At 36.4% G+C, this 18317-nt stretch overlaps 1 protein-coding gene across 1 annotated transcript; it reads right to left on the minus strand.

Moving 5' to 3' along the window:
- Positions 1–15651: 15651 nt before the first annotated feature.
- On the minus strand, positions 15652–16536 carry LOC149425618 (uncharacterized). Its single transcript, XM_089645817.1, has 2 exons — positions 15924–16536; positions 15652–15854 (listed from the first exon to the last, which is right to left on the minus strand). Exons 1-2 carry the CDS (start codon positions 16534–16536, stop codon positions 15652–15654), a joined length of 816 nt encoding a protein of 271 aa, XP_089501943.1.
- Between the last annotated feature and the right edge of the window lie 1781 nt (positions 16537–18317).

The following is an 18317-nucleotide window of genomic DNA, read 5'->3' on the forward strand; positions in this document are numbered from 1 at the left end:
ATTATGAGGCTGAAGAGTATGGAAAATAAAAGAAAATGGGGATCAGCAAAGTGGGGAAGAAATTATGCAGATCTGGACATTGAATACAACTTATAACAATTATAAGCAATTATTACTCGCCTGAAATATTCATAAAAAATTGAAAATATCTCCCGAGTAGAAAAATCAAAGTTAAAATTGACGAAAAATTGAGTGGTAAAATAGGTTTAAAAATTAAAGGTAATTTTATTTTCTATTATATTTGTTTAGCTACTTTAGCCGAAATTTGCATTGGAAAAAAACATATCCGAATACTCCACTGCCCAACATAAATACACAACCAGGGCAAAAAGCGAAAATATCCTGATTACTCCCAGCTTAAACACATCCTTTGGACAGAGAAATAATAAATTCCATGCTATAAAATTGTTCAATGCTCTACCAAATGAAACCAAAAAAATAAACGAAATGAGTATATTTAAAACAAAAGTCAAAACATGGCTTAGAGATCAAAGTAACAATCAACTTACAAACATTATGAAGACAATGTAAAGACAATTCAAAACTAAATACAAAAATTTAAGAAAAACTACAGGCCGCCTCAGAACAGGAAACCCTAGTGAAGAGGACTGTGAAAAAAATACAAAAAATATACTTATATTATACTTTAAACCTACATAATGTACAAATTTTGCTATTGATATTAATAAAAAAAAATAAAAAATGAGTTATTTGGGAAAAAATAGATTTTGGCGTGATTTCGGCGGGTTTTTTCAAAGGGGCGGTGCGAGCACTGGTGCGCCAAGGTCGGAAACTTAGATTTTACATCAAGAGATCAGTTTATAAAACATAAAAAAATTGGAACTACCGGAATAATTACGATCGCGACCCCTTTTTGGCGCTAATTGCACTGGCCTCGGTCTTACAATAGATGTCAATTTTAACTTGTCAACTCACATTGACAATATATGTAATAGATTAAAATCTGTATTTGTGAAATTTAACTTCCTAAAAAATATTGTTGGAAGAAATATATTATACTGTATATATAATGCATTAGCTGAATCAATTATAGGATACGGAGTCAAAAGCTATAGATTAACTTACAAAACATACTTGAATAATAATGATTTAAACAGAAATAAACTCTTATTTTGTATGATTTGCTTTTATTAACTGATAAGAAGTACATTTGTTATACACTCGTTTTGCAATGTCACAGAAGAGAAGAGAAGTACATATATTATATTCTACCTACAATAAGGTCAAGTTAGAGTTACTACAAAAGGGCGGGAAATTTAAATCCATCAAATAAAATAGAGCAATAACAACTCCGTTTCCTAAAATTGATAGCAGACAAAAAAAAAATCCAACCATGTGAAGGCGATTATAAAAAAATGTTTTCAATGTGTAACGTCCTTCCCATACGTAGTGGGGTAAATTACGCTGGATGAATTCTGGAACACAGAATTCAACAAAATTACTAACTACAATTACCCTATTAGACACAGAAAAGCAGAAATGTTTGTAATTAACAAATCAAAATATGTGTACGGAGATAGGACAAAGAGGCATTAAATCCCTGAAATGTTTAACGCATGTAAGAATTTTACACCAAGTAAAAATAATCAACAATTATTGATTATTATATTTTTTTACCTGTAAACAACCAACTTTATTTTTGTGGGAAAGGCTTTGTTAGTGCTGAAATTCCCACTAGATGGCGTCAAGATATCTGTTGGTGAAATATTTTGATTTTTAAAATATTATTAATTTTAATGATAAACTAGATTATAAAAATTTGGTATCCTTTGTGCCATGCATAAAAAACCTTGTTTTATGAGTATAAGTTAATGTTTTAAAAATAATCAATACAACTTAAGATATTTCAAGCAAATTTTCAATTCTGAATGGCGGTATTTCATCGGGGTGATGATAAGATTAAATATGAGTATATACCACTCTGGAATGTGCCTCGAGTATACAGTAATAATATATGGTGGTGTTTCATCGGGGCGATAATGAGATTAAGTATGAGTATATACCACTCTGGAATGTGCCTCGAGTATACAGTAATAATATATGGTGGTGTTTCATCGGGGCGATAATGAGATTAAGTATGAGTATATACCACTCTGGAATGTGCCTCGAATATACAGTAATAATATATGGTGGTGTTTCATCGGGGCGATAATGAGATTAAGTATAAGTATATACCACTCTGGAATGTGCCTCGAGTATACAGTAATAATATATGGTGGTGTTTCATCGGGGCGATAATGAGATTAAGTATGAGTATATACCACTCTGGAATGTGCCTCAAGTACACTGTAATAATATATGGTGGTGTTTCATTGGGGCGATAATGAGATTATGTATGAGTATATACCACTCTGGAATGTGCCTCAAGTACACTGTAATAATATATTATTTTATCACGAATTGAGATACGGAAATCTTCAGATTTGTAGTCGAAGACCTCGATCAGTAGAGATATTTAATGGTTTAAAGTTCTTTTTTCAAAGTACGCACTTTTTCAATTTGTTTCTACAGAAGACGTCCTTCTGAAAATCGTTACGAAATATTAAATATAAAATCAGTACAAATGTTATTTACGTAATTTATTCATGACATCATTGTAAAATTGGAAAAAATATAAAGTTGATCCTTAATCCAAATTGAACATAATGTGTTATTTAACACATGCAATTATACATGCAATTACACATACAATTGAACATACAATTTCATATACAATTACACATTATATATTACACATGAAATTACACATACAACTAGAAATACCAATATACATACAATTGCAAATACAATAACAAATACAATTATACATACAATTTTACATACCAAAACACGTAAAAAAATTTTTTCTTGGTGTTTTTTATTTATAAAAATTTAAATGATTACAGTTTTTTTTTGTTTTCTACATCCACCATACTAGGCATATAAAAAATTAAATTAAATTACTATACAATTACAGATAAAATTAACTCCACAAGCCACAACATAGTTTTTTCTCACGATTAGTACCTAGCGTAGATCTGTGAAAAATCACGGGATATTATTATTGTAATATTTGTGAAGCTGAAAGTATTTCCAACATATTTCTGTAAAATATAATTCATTAAAAATTATAGTTGTCTAAAATTCATCTTTCAAATAAACACCGTTAGCATTCTTGAAAAATCATTTGTCACAAAATTAAACACAAGATATACGCATTTCAAAAAGTACAGAATTAATAATAATTTTATTCAAGTAAAATATTTCTTCACCTTGTGTCTTTTCTTTCATCCTTTGTGTTATTTTTTTCAAAAGAAATGAAAATTAAAAATTCATTGTATTGAATAATTTCACATCACATCACAAACAACCGAAATTAGTATTTATAAAAAAGATATATTAATTTTTTTTCTTTCTACTATCTTTTGTTGCCTACTGCTAACGTCATCATCACAAATGTGATTTTTATGTGCTATTTTCGCATTATTGAGATTAAAATATATATTTTTGGTTACCTATTGGATAAATTTTCAATGAAGTAAGTCGTGCGCTGCAAACGAACTTTCAAAGTCGTAATATTTCAAACGTTCAGTCGAAATACAAAGGACAACACAGTATTATTCATAGCAGTAAAAAGAATAATGGAATCAATGGTTCATGAAGTATTCGATTATTACGTTCCTCTTAATAAGTCTTGAAAGTTTATGGTGTATTTTACTGAGGGCAAACAAACTTTCCAAACGGCAGATGGCAACATCTGTTTACATCGATTTTCTATAATTTCCTTCAGAAATTAATGAATTTTAGTCAGGAACACTTTTTGTCGGATTTCTTTTCAAGTCATCCAAATCCTGCTGAGATTTTTAACACGTAAAACATTATAAATGTAGGCACCTCTCAACTTCACTCAGGGTTTTATAAGTTTGTTTTATTAACATTTTTGTTTAAAAAAAATTATTTAGTGGTAATAAGTAAGTTTTTAAATTTTATTTTATTTCTTTTGCGGATATTTTTATAAATTACAAAATTTTAACTTTGAAAAAAATATTTATTTATACATTTATTATATTTAATATAAAATTTATTACACATATAAGAACATGTCAGATTAGAGATGTGTTGGCTAATTTCACAATCAACGAAGCGTTTTTACCTTTTAGATTGTGTTTCATGTTTTTATTGGTCTGTCAAAATGGTGCGAAATTTTTATTTACGTGAATAATATTATGTGTTAAAAAAACGGTTATTTATTAAAATAAGTGTATTAAGGCATGTTTTTTAATATATTTTTGTATGTAAAAAAACCAAACTCAACCTTTTATAACCCGTCCTAACTTAACCCAACCACACTTATCCTAACCTAACCTATCCTTATATAATCTATAATAACCCAACCTTACCTAACTTAACCTTTAATAACCTAACCTTTAAAAACCCAACCTGACCTAACCTAACAAATCCTTAACCTAGGTATCTTAACCTAACCTATCCTAATCTAACCTATAATAACCCAACCTAACCTAACCTAACCTTTAATAACCTAACCCAACTGTATCGAACATAAAAACATGATTTAATTGAATTTTATTGTAATTACGACTAAAGTTGAACACCTGCATTGATGACCCCTTTTACAAAACCAGTCGCTGGGTAAAATTATTATTCGCACCTAAAAACACCTGCGTCTGGAACGTAAACAAGTTGTGGTGATGATTTGACGTCACAAGAACTTGTTAGAGAAATTATAAATAGCTAAAAACAACACAATACGGGACAGTCAAATTTCGAAAATTAACACGAGTGGACGGAACACCTCCAGTTAAAACGCAATCTGTTAATTAAAATTTGAGAAATTATAAATTCTTGAGTGTCAACTAAAATCTGTAGTTGCTTCTGTTCCTCCATCACGGCACAATCATTTTAAGGATTAAAACTATTTGCAACGGGCTGTTTACGGCCGGCACTCTATCAGCTGAGCTAGAGGCATCTGTCATCATTATAATAATGGGGCATCTCCGTGTGCCAGCTCTTATAATCAAATAACCATGCCGCCGCTGAATTCCTGCGACTAAACTGCCCACTGCCGCTGATCACCTAGAGGCTGGCCAATCTTTGCTGCATTGATGCTGACAACCTAGAGGCTGATGAATTCATCATGGCTACCGACTGAACCAGCCACAGATGCTGACAACCTAAAGGCTGACGAATACCTGTTGGCAACCGACTGAATTAGACATTGATGCTGACAACCTAGAGGCTGGCCGATTCTTCCTGGCTACCGACTGAATTAGCCATTGATGCTGAACACCTAGAGGCTGGCCAATTCTTCCTGGCTACCGACTAAATTAGCCATTGATGCTGACAACCTAGGTCGATTCCTGCTGGCTACCAATTGAACTGGCCACTGCTCCAGCAGTTGCCTACGCCATTTGCTGTATCGTATGGCGCGATGATGCACAATGTGCTCCATTCTGAAATTATCGCTGAAAGAATTCCGATTGTTTCAGTTTTCTATCTGTGTTTTAAATCCCAGTTGTATTGAAATACATATAACTATTTCTTGTGAATTGAGTTGGCTGTAAAAATAGGAAGTACCTATAAGCTACTCCCCTTTGTACGTTCTGTATACCAGTACAGTACTTAAAATGTAAATTTTGATTCGAATCGTCTTTTTTTATGATGGTTTGGATAGAACACCTTACGGTGTTTTACTTAAATCATTACCCAGGTTGAGGACTGATATGTGCCGGTGCTTATTATTTACAGTCTTTTATTGTGCAGGCAAAAACGTCCCGTACACCAACCTAACCTTTAAAAACCCAACTTAACCTTTAAAAACCCAACCTAACCTAACCTAACCCAACCACACCTATCCTAACATAACCTTTAATAACCCAACCTAACCTAACCTAACCTTTAATAACCTAACGCAACCTAACCTTTAAAAACCCAACCTAACCTAACCTAACCTATAATAACCCAACCTAACCTATCATAGCCCAACCTAACCTAACCTATCCTAACCTAACCTAACCTAACCCAACCTAACCTATAATATCCTATCATAACCCAACCTAACCTAACTTAACCTTTCATAATCTAACCTATAATAACCCAACCTAACCTAACCTAACCTATCCTAACCCAACCTTACCTATAATAACCCAACCTAACCTAACTTAACCTAACCCATCGTAACCCAACCTAACCTATAATAACTCAATCTAACCTAACCTCTCCAAACCTCACCTATAATAACCTAACCTATCCTAACCTAACCTATAATACCCACCCTAAACTAACCTAAAATCAAAACGCTTTACTTAAAAAAAAAAAGTGGGTGTGTCAAGCCTACGCAAGACAGAAGTGAAACTTCTAGTTTCAGCTGATGCTTGGCGTGGCGCAGTTCGCTGGTGTCTGAGAGAGAGGAAAGAAGAGAAGAGAGAGAACGTTCGTGAGCGGCTCCCCCACCTCAACAAGGTTTCACTTCAAAAATGCCACAGCCGAGAATCGAACCTCGCTTAACTGATTGAAAGCCAACCACGCTGAGCACCAACTGTAAGCAAAGCCGCATAAATTGATTATATTATGTAGGTTCTGAAAATATGAGAGCTTGTTATGTTTTATAATGTTACCTACATCACACCCAAAATATAATATATTTTTAAAAATAATGTACAATGTACAGAAATAGAATCCCACACAAGATCGCGTAGTGCGCTCTAGCGAACGGATATTTTATCAGAGGGAGATAGTTTTAATTTTTTTTTCTGTAAATTATTACATATTATCAAAATAAATAAATTAATTAAATAAATGTAATACAATTATCATAATATACGGATTAGATAATAATTTTAATCCAACACAATAACGCAAAGCGCGCTCTAGCGGAGTAATGTTTTATCACAGTGAGATAAGTGTTTTTATTATTTTGCAATATTATTTTCTTTTAAAAAATGTTCTGACCTACTAAAAAATAAGATATTGAATGAAAAAGGCGTTAAAAACAAAAAAATAATGTGCGATGGCCGAGAATCGAACTCGGATCAACTGCTTGGAAGGCAACTATGCTGACCATTACACCACCAACGCCAGTTGTCGGGATGAGCTAAGAAGCATTTATATGTTACTTCAAAACTTTGACTAGATCAAATGAACTTTAATCGGTGGTGGGGGTACCCGCATTTTCGTTTCGGTCATGAGTCGGTTTTACTCCGGTCCTCGAAATTGCATGACGCGCGTAAAGAAGTTTCACTTCAAAAATTTATTAAGCGTTGCCAGATCCCGAATAATTTCCTAAATGGGTAAAGGTAAAATAATAAATATTATATAAATATATATACCTGGCAAAATAATTGTTTTATTACACAAATAAGTACATGTCAGATTAGAGATTTGTTGACTAACTTTACAATCAAAGAAGCGTTTCTAGCTTCCGGTTTTGTTTCATGTTTTTTATTCGGTTGGCAGTTCCTTTACTTCCTACAAAGAAACGCGTATTAATCGTGAACTTCATGTCGAAATGGCGCGAAATTATTATTTACGTAAATAATATTAAATATCAATATTTATAAAAATCGTAAATGCAAATAGTTTTTGTATATGGCCATTAAGATGAATCAAATGTTTGTTTTCTTTTTAAATGCGTATTAAAATGTTAGTTTGGTAGATGAAATTGTACGTATTTGTTATGGATTATTTCAAATGAAATTATTCGCTATTATTCCGCCAGACGTGCGCTTTGTCGGTCAATAGGGACAATAGGGAAACTACTCCAGCGGCCGGTAAAGCAGGGATTCACTTTTTCAAGGAACCCTCGAATGCGTGATATTTTCCTATGCGGAATTTACCCGAAACAAACGATTTGAATTCGACTAATCAGAGGGCCTAAACCGTCCAGACGCTGGCATAATATACAGATTTTAAATAAAATAATAACTTTGTGCACAGTTCTATTGATAATGCCGACCAGGGTATAACTCTGTTAAAACAGAGCTTGAGGCATCTACGGTTTTTAGCGAAACTTCGTCGAAACTATAATGTCACGGTACAAAGTATTAGCTTCGTATTAGAAAAACTAAGTGGATGGAACAGCTGAAGTTATGAAAAAAAATTAAATACCTCTTGTACCAACTTTATATTCAAATCACGAAATGATAACCAATGATCAGTTTGCTATCCGTTAAACATCATTATTTTGTTTACCATTATTAATGTCATTTTTTTAAATCTTTCAGGTAAGTAAATACGGAAATTAAGTATAGATATCTTCCCAAAAAAAGTACTCATCATAAGCGAAGCCTTGTTGTAATAGCAGTATAAATATGAAATATTGAAACCTATTAGATACGTTAACATGAACATGATATTAAGGAATCTAATTTCCTTGATAAACAGGAGAAATTGATGTTTTTCTGAAACGAAAAATAAGTTTTATTTCCGGTCTGTTTCTCGTGATTGGCGTTTTGGAGAACAAAAAATCTACTTCAAAGCTGAAAATTCACAATAAATGTTTTGTTTGATGAATCCGATATTCTTTCGCCCGTGAGCCGGGTTCAACCAATTTAATTTTTGAAAGGGAATTATTTTTGTTAAACAGTTAATTATTTCTAGATAGTTTGTGTTTTCTTGTTAAATACATACTTAGAAGCGCGATAACTCGTGTACATAAGTAAATAATGAATCATAATTCGTAATTATGTTGATCTGCTAGGTATACATATGTATAAAAATTAATTGTTCTTCACATTAGTTACGGTTTAACGATGATGAAAAATAATCAGAAATCATAAGGCACTAAAAAAATAGCTGCGTTTGCATTATTTGACGATATTTATAACGTGAATGTGCAATTGGCTGTGGGTGGTTTTTGCAGGGCGATTCCCGTTATACTTAACGACATTAAATTTGTACTTCAAATTAAAGTAAGTGAATAATTGGCTATGGTTTCTTCTGGTTGATTCCCGTTACACTTAACGACATTAAATTTGTGATTCAAATTAACGAATTTATTCGAAGTTATCGTAAAATGCGATTTCGTTTCTCTCTGTGAGAGTTGTGTGATTTTGCGCCAATACCGATAGCCTTGCACAAAGAACACCTCTTGAGCTAGCGTTCGTAAAGGATTGGCTTTATTAGAATGTGAAGCTTAGTGACAATTATCAATATTTGTGTACTTTTAGCAGGAAAAAACTTAAAATTACCGTAAATATATACCGTAAACACGATGATAAATATGCTAAATATTCGGAATCGCTAGACACACTTAAGACGGTTTTTTTTAAATAAAACCCTTTGATTAACCATTACTATAAAAGGCAATTATATGCATTTGGGAAATTTGAAATTTTAACAATGTATTTTTTAACTAGGTAAAAAAAATTGTATGGGATGGGAACTATTCCTAATAATTTCTGTCAACGATATTTTCTTATTTCGGTATTCTAGAAGAAACGTGAGTACCATTTAATTCATGCATTGGCACTATTTTGGCGGAATAAAATAAAATAAATTTAGGGTATTAATTTTTTAAAAGGGCAAGTTTTTTAAAACAATTATTTAATACTTTTGTATGTAAAAAACCTAACCTAACCTATTCTTACCTGATTTAACCTAACCTAACGCAACCTATATTAACCTAACCAATATTAACCTAACCCAACCTAAACTAACCTATACTTACCTAACGTACCCTATATTAACCTAACCTAACCTACAATAACCTATTCTAATCTAAAGTAACCTAACCATTACAAAATTAAACTAACCTAACCTTTACTAAATTAACATAACCTAACCTTATAATGTCCCAACTTTAAAAAAAAAACTTTTTATTTAAAAAAACATGCCAAAATACCTATATTTTATTTCCAAGTTCAGCCAAAATATTACCTACCTAATTTACATGGAGTAACCTTACCACTTGTATAGTATCAGGAATAACAACATAAGAAATCGTCATCAACAAAAATTGGTTTGGATGTCATACCATACAATTCCATATAACGAAAGCAAATGTTTAGTTTACGGAATTCAAAATTGTTAAAAATTCTAGAGCCAAAAATCCTGCAGCCATTTTATCTGCAAGTATTTTTATCTGAAAATCCTTCATGGTAAATTATAGGTGCATCACACATTTTTTTTAATGTTTAATTAACGTAATTGCGATGTTTGTAAAGTACGCAACATGTACCATTGAGGGTTTTCAGATAAAATGGCTGCAGGATTTTGTGGCCCTAGAAGTTAGAGGCTTGAAGGGTAACCACAACGAAGGCGTAATCCCATTTCGAATTCTGAGAGAAGCTCAAAATCCCACGGAAAAGGGGCATGTGGAGTGTAGGAGCAATTGATTGCACTCATTTATCTATCATTGCTCCTGCAGTACAGGAAGATATGTAATATACTCACGAGGATTACTCCGCGCAACGGGCAATGGTAAGCTCTTCATTCGGATCATACTCTGTGTAATTTAACCTAGCACGAGAAAGTCCTACATAATAAATAATTAACATTTCAGATGTTGTATTCCTAACATTGTGATTTTAGAGGTGAATGCAAGATTTCCTGGAATGCAGCATGACCGTCAGATTTGGGTCAAATCTAAACAATTATGGAGCTCTGGCATGAAATAGGAGAATGGAAAACATGGCTCAAAATTAAAAATAATTTATACGAAACTTAGTAAATAATTTTTTTAAACTTTTATTGACAACACTACAAAACACGCAATTAAGATATGTTCATCATATAACTTCTTCATACTTTGTACACAAACAGCATCTTTTTTCGTACACATTTATTTTTATTAGGTTTCCCTATATAAACTTGCGCCTTTCTAATATTTCCATATAACGCTGTCCTTTCGGGAATGAGTTTTTTTGTTCAACCCGTTGGGAAAATGAAAAATCTCTGGAAACCTGAATTCGAAAATCCCTCATTGGAAAATGATGACCATGTTCGTATCTAAGTGTAAAAAATATCAGAATTAAACATGGACTAAACACGTTAGTTATTTAAATAATAAATTGAAAACATTTTTGTTTCAAAACCATCAGAAATGTCCCCATTTAACAACTACTGTTAAATTGTGGTACCTCAAGTCAATCGTCAGATGGAGCAGTGCAAATGACAATATTCTAAATTCACTATTTGACACCCAAAAAGCCATCACGAAAATTATATTGAGAAGACTTGTGAGAACTGGCATTAATGAAATCTTCAATAATCTTAACAACATATCAATTAAACAAAAATTTATTCTGTAACAATACTACATTTCCTTAACAAGTCCCACTATCATTTAAAAATCATAGCAATATTATAACATTCGAAATTCAAATGAAAAGCTGGATTCAAAACATAGGGAAATCAGAAATAAAAAAACAAAAACCACTCAACTCCACGAAAAAACACTACAACATATATTTATAATTCTTTCAGTAATTCATATTAATAATATACTTAAATATTAGTATCATCAATTATTGATTAGGCGAATACCTAAAACTTTGGAAAGGAAACACCCCACTTTATGTTAGCAGTCAGCTGAAACTGAAATAGAATTTTTTCATAGAAATGTGATGTTCAGATTAATATACGAGTATCAAGTATGGGAGCATTGATAACGGGGATTAATTAGAAATTCACTATGCAGAAATTTTTGCTTAAAAGTTTGAGAGACATTCAATATTGGAAAACGTTGAGAAATGTGTATATGGAGGAAAAATACCAATCTAAATTCAAAGCAACACTTTGTAATGAAATGTCGGAATTTTTCAATATAAAAATTTTAACTTAACGAAAGAAATTTCCAAGACAGCATAAAAAAGATATGTGTAGATGTGTGTGTGTAATAGCAATGACAAAAGTGGAGTGAAGTCGAGTTTATTAATGTCGTATAAATCAGTAACGGAAAATAATTTTCTTTTATTTTTTCAATTTATTTTTTGTTTAAATCGGTAAACGCATTCAAGTACTTAACTTCAAAAATTCGAGTAGCGATAGTTTAATCTCCGTAGAAATGTTATATTATTTAATCTGTGTAAAAATATTTCAAACCGATATCAAAGTTGAAATTGATTGACTGACATTGAAAATGATTTTTATTAAAGGAAATGAAAATTAAGCAAAAGATTCCTATATTTTTGATACTAAAACAATTCTAGGACATCCAAGAACAACAAGGCATCCAAGAGTCGGGTTTACCCACCTAGGATCGCCAAAAGATGAATTACGATAAAAAATTATTTATGTGGTTATTTTGATAAATATTGTAATATTGTATCGAACGTGAACAATTATTTTATAGCATTTAATTTTAATTGCGGCTAAAGTTAAACACCTGCAAGTTTGATGACTCCTTTTTCCAAATCATAATATTCAGAAAATTAATATTCATCATAGAATTCCTCCTGGCTACCGACTGAACCAGCCACAGATGCTGACAATCTAAAGGCTGACGAATACCTGCTGGCTACCGACTGAACTGCTTACTGCCGGTGATCACCTAGAGGCTGGCCAATCCCTGCTGCATTGATGCTGACAACCTAGAGGCTGATGAATTCCTCCTGGCTACCGACTGAACCAGCCACAGATGCTGACAACCTAAAGGCTGACGAATACCTGCTGGCTACCGACTGAACTGCCCACTGCCGCTGATCACCTAGAAGCTGGCCAATCCCTGCTGCATTGATGCCGACAACCTAGAAACCGGCTAATTCTTCCTGGCGACCAACTGAATTAGCCATTGATGCTGAAAACCTAGAGGCTGGCCAATTCTTCCTGGCTACCGATTAAATTAGCCAACGATGCTGAAAACCTAGAAGCCGGCCAATTCTTGCTGGCTACAAACTGAATTAGCCATTGATGCTGAAACCCTAGAAGCTGGCCAATTCTTCCTGGCTACCAACTGAATAAGCCATTGATGCTGAAAACCTAGAGGCTGGCCAATTCTTCCTGGCTACCGATTAAATTAGCCAATGATGCTGAAAACCTAGAAGCCGGCCAATTCTTGCTGGCTACAAACTGAATTAGCCATTGATGCTGAAACCGTAGAAGCTGGCCAATTCTTCCTGGCTACCAACTGAATTAGCCATTGATGCTGAAAACCTAGAGGCTGGCCAATTCTTCCTGGCTACCGATTAAATTAGCCAATGATGCTGAAAACCTAGAAGCCGGCCAATTCTTGCTGGCTACAAACTGAATTAGCCATTGATGCTGAAACCCTAGAAGCTGGCCAATTCTTCCTGGCTACCAACTGAATTAGCCATTGATGCTGAAAACCTAGAGGCTAACCAATTCTTCCTGGCTACAAACTGAATAAGCCATTGATGCTGAAAACCTAGAAGCCGGCCAATTCTTCCTGGCTACCAACTGAATTAGCCATTGATGCTGAACACCTAGAGGCTGGCCAATTCTTCCTGGCTACCGACTAAATTAGCCATTGATGCTGACAACCTAGAAACTGGCCGATTCCTGCTGGCTAACAATTAAACTGGCCACTGCTGCAGGTCATTTATTTAGGCTATTATCATTTTGGCCATTATCATTTAGGCCATTATCTGTCAATGACAGTTTGATAATGGCCTCAAAAGCCAAAACAGCTGTCACATTAAAAACTGTAAAAATAACAGAAATACTTGCAGAACTTTATAATTATTATAACATTATAAAATTTGATTTATTTTAAATTTATTTAAAAAAAAAATGGAGTTCTACGAATTAAACACCAAAACAATAAATAATGCATGTAGTATTTCCTATTATGTTGACTAGAATCAGGTGGTACGTTAATGATTTTGAACATTCGGCTGTGAAAAAAGGACTATTAAGTATAATGCATGTAGTATTTCCTCTTATGTTGACTAGAATTAGGTAATATATGTTAATTGTTCCAAGGCTTGGAATATTCCACTTAAATGAAAACAGATAGATTGGAACTTTTCAGCCTTTAAAAACACCCACTCAAGTCACCCACATAAAAATTTTGCCCCACTTTTGCTGTTTTGCGTGGATTTACCATTACCATTACTAATTTATTAAAGCCCATCGGGATTTTACATATCAGAACTGTACTACAATATAAAAAAATGTTTTTGATAATATTTATTTTACCTCAAAAAAAAAATCTTTTGAAAATAATCTTACACAAAAAAAGTCTATGGTATACAGAAGAAATTAAGAACATGATTAAAAAAACGATATTATCTTTACAGAAAATGCAAAAATTGCCCTTGCAACTAGATTAGAATATACGCGATTTAAATACAAAATAAACAAATTTAAAAATGTCACTAAAACACTTTCCATAAAAATGGGGGCTGGCTTGCTCTTGCGCATCTTGCAGGTGGGGCAGTTGTGGGCGATCATCCGAATATTTGTTCACAGTCGCAGCACATGGTAGCTGCCTCGCACCTTAGCCATCGTTCTCTCCGTACTTGGGTGATCGGCTTCCTGGTGATGATGTCTCACCAGAAGTCGTGTATAGGCATGATCACCATCTAATATAATAGGTGTCCGCACTGCTTGGGGCACTTTACTGAGGGCTTGTAATCTTGAGTTCATCCTCAGTAGGCCGTCAGGTCCAAGGAAGGGGCTCAAGGCTTTGAGCCGACTGTCACTTGGTAGTGGATCTCCTTTCTGGAGCGCATTTATGTCACGATAAAATGTTTCTTCTTAACATATTCTTGCCCATCGGGCCTCTGCTTCCTTGATTTCATCGCTTCTTATATGTTTATCAGGTTGTTCGTGGCTTTTTCCACGACACCTTTTAATAAAACGGTGTATCCAGCAGGTAGTTCGAATAAGGCGACGCCATGAGGAAAATCTGTTGATGTCGGGCAGTGTCTCTGCCACAGTTGTTGTGATGCCAACGTATTGAGGCCTCACTTCTAGGGTGCCATCATCAGGCTGAGGCAGTTTGCACCGTTCGCGTTCTGTGTTCTTTGTTTTGTAAGCAGCGCCGAGGTATGGCAACTTTGCAGTCTTGCAAAGTTGCCATATCCCAGCCAGTCCATCCACCTTTCGTTGTGTTCAGGTGTGATTATATCGTCCCATCCGATGTTGGACCGCCAGACAGCTTGTAGTAGAATCTTCGATCGGACCGTGAGGCAAGCAACGAAGCCCACAGGGTCGAAAATCTTCATAACATTGCTGAGCAGCTGGCGTTTGGTAGGCCTGCTGATCAGTTCAGGATCGGCAGCATCGCGAAATGCGTATAAAAATCTATTGGTGAAAGGATCCCACAGAAGTCCGAGGATTCTCTTGGTATCTGCTTCTCCGCTGCTTATAGTGATGGCTGACTTTGCTCGGTCTATAAACGGGATAGTAGCCATCACTGAAGTGTCGTTGGAGGCCCAGTTAGTTAGGTGGAACCCTCCAGTTGACAGCACCTTGGAAACAGTAGTGATGAGTGCTGTAGCCTTGGTTGTAGTATCGACCGCATCCAAATAGTCATCCATATAAAACTTCGTTTGGATGGTGGCTGCGGCAGCAGGGATTAGTGTTGAATTCTCCTGGGCTACTCTGTTTCGCACGTACTGGGCGCTGTTTGGTGAACAGGTAGCGCCAAATTTAATTGATGACATCATGTAAGTACGTGGTTCTTGTTGAGGTGTAGGTCTCCATAAAAACAACTGTGACTGTTGATCTTCACTTTTGATTTTCACTTGTAAAAAACATCTCCTTGATGTCGGCGGCGAGAGCTATTTTTCCCTCTCGAAACCGGAGTATGTTTCCTAACAATGAAGTCAGCAGGTCAGGCCCAGTCAGCAACTGGTCATTGAGGGAGGTCCCTCGGCAGCGGCTGGCAGCATCAAACACCACACGGATCTTGTTTGGTTTGTTGGGGTTCACTACGGCAAAATGCGGTAGGTATCATTTACGGGCAGAGGGTTTTTGTACCTCTCGATCCGTAAGTTCACGTGCGTGGCCTTGTGTTATCAGTCCGTTGATTTTGGCTGCATAGGCGGTTGCCAAGTCCTTTTCCTTCAATAATTTTCTCTCCAGAGACCACAGTCTGTTTAATGCACATTGGCGATTGTCAGGCAGTGTGATATTATCCTCCTTCCATAAAAGGCCGGTTTCCCATCGGCCGGTTGTCAGATGATGGGTTGTATCTTCCATCAGCTGATTTGCACGTACTATGTGTGCAGTTACACGAGAGGCGGACGTGATCCCCGATGAGTCAATCGCAAAATTGTGTTTGATGAGATCACTCATGAGGTCGTCTCTGTGGTTCTCCTCACGCAGGGCCAGTGTGGTAGCCTCATCCTCGTGTTCAGGGGTCCCTCCGCCATGGGTGACCCACCCCAACGCCGTCCGTGACAATATTCGCGTAGAGTCACGAACGTCGCGCACTTCCCTCGAGACAATAAGGTGTACATTGTCTTGCCCGATGAGAAGTGTGGGGGTGATGTAGCGGCCGTGGACCCTCTGTTCAGGGAGGCTGAGCTGCTGGACGGTGTTTGCTTTGATGACGTACTCATCAGAGATTCCGGCGACGCGTAGAGTGATTAGCACGCGGCGGGACGTCATGTCTGATGAGCACATGTTTTTTGCTCCGTGCAGCCGTAGCTTACGGGTAGGTCCGGTTGTGCCGATTTTCTGTGCTGTGGTGGAGTCACGGAACGATCAGACGCCGTAGAAGATCTAATTGCGGCGCAAGGTCTTATTGTATTAAATGAGCCTAACTCACTATACACTTTTTCGAATACCCTCGGGGAGAGCAACATAGATCTAACTCTTTGCTCTGGATCTGTTGCGGCCAAGATATCGCATTGGAAGGTACATGAATGCGCAATAGCCTCCGATCATAGGCTCATTACATTTACTGTGGGTGTCAAAAAGACCGGAACTCCGAGATCCTCCTGGAATTTCAAAACCACAATGGCGAATTGGGATAAATTTGGGGAGGCGCTACGCGACACTTTAAGGGGATTCTATGACGTAGCAGCAAGAGATCCGGAAAACTTGGGGAACTTTTTCAATGCAGCCGTAGTGTCAGCTGCCGAGTCCTCTTTGGGAAGAGCAAACCCAAGGAGGTCTACAAGGAATCCTTGGTGGTCGCCTGAGCTGACTCTGCTGAAGGGAGCCTACAAGAAGGCCTACAGGGCCTTGGGCGCTACTAAACGAGGCAGCTTTACGGAGGAGGAGATCGCTGCTCGCATGGAGCGCCTCAGGGCTGCACGTAGAACCTTCAAGTTAGCAGTCCTCTCAGCAAAACGAGCTAATTGGCATAATTGGGTTAAAGATATAGGGAACGCCAACCCGTGGGAAATCCACAGCGCCGTTGAAAAATCCGGAAAAGGCTCTGAACGGTATCTTTCGAGTGTAATTTCAAATTTTGAGGGTAGGGACGTTGAGACAGTGGACGTGGAAACCACTCTCAATACACTTCTGGGAAAGTTAGTCCCATTAGACTCAGTAATTGGGGAAAGCGACCACCATAAACAGATAAGAAATCTGTCAAGGATTCCACCGAGAACCCTCTCCCAGGAGGATAAGATGCGAATAACTAGAGAAGAGATGGATACTATAATTAAGGGTTTGGGTCCTAAGAAGGCACCTGGGCATGACAGAATCAACGGTATAATCGTGAAGAAAGTATGGCTCTATGCCCAGGAGGAGTTCCTGCAGGTCATGGAGACGTGTTTGCGAAGAGGAATTTTCCCTTCGGTATGGAAGAGGGGTATGCTCAAGATTATACCATAGGGATCTGAAAAACCACGCTCTGATGTCAAGGCTTACCGTCCGATAACACTGCTGCCTATAATGGGTAAGGTACTGGAAAAAATAATCAGAGAACGCCTGCGCCAAACACTCACCCCTCCCACCCCGTGTCAGTTCGGTTTTGTTCCCGGTAAATCTACAGAGCATGCCCTTATGCATGCGCTTGAATGGGTGAAGGTTCGACCTGAGAAGTATGTCGTGGGGATCTTTCTTGATATCACAGGTGCCTTCGATCATGCGTGGTGGCCGATGATGCTCAACAAACTCAAAAGTAGAAGCTGCCCTCCGTGGCTTTTTAAAATTTGCTCAGACTTTTTCAATAATAGAACCGTAATCCTCACCTTTGGGGACTTTGTCATCGAACGTGAGGTGGACATGGGTTGCCCACAGGGATCAGTTCTGGCCCCTGAATTCTGGAACATAAAGTTTGATGACTCCTCCAGGTTACCCTTGCCTGCGGGATGCATCATGGTCGACTACGCTGATGACAAGTTTTTCTTGGTTGCGGGGAACAGTAGGAGAGAGCTTGAACGAAAGGCAGGTGAAGGTTTAAACATGATCCTCCAATGGGGAGAGAGAAATAGACT

This window comes from Hesperophylax consimilis, chromosome 2 (assembly GCF_061612785.1).
Source record: "Hesperophylax consimilis isolate HC1 chromosome 2, BYU_Hcon_1.0, whole genome shotgun sequence".
Classification (NCBI taxonomy): domain Eukaryota; kingdom Metazoa; phylum Arthropoda; class Insecta; order Trichoptera; family Limnephilidae; genus Hesperophylax; species Hesperophylax consimilis.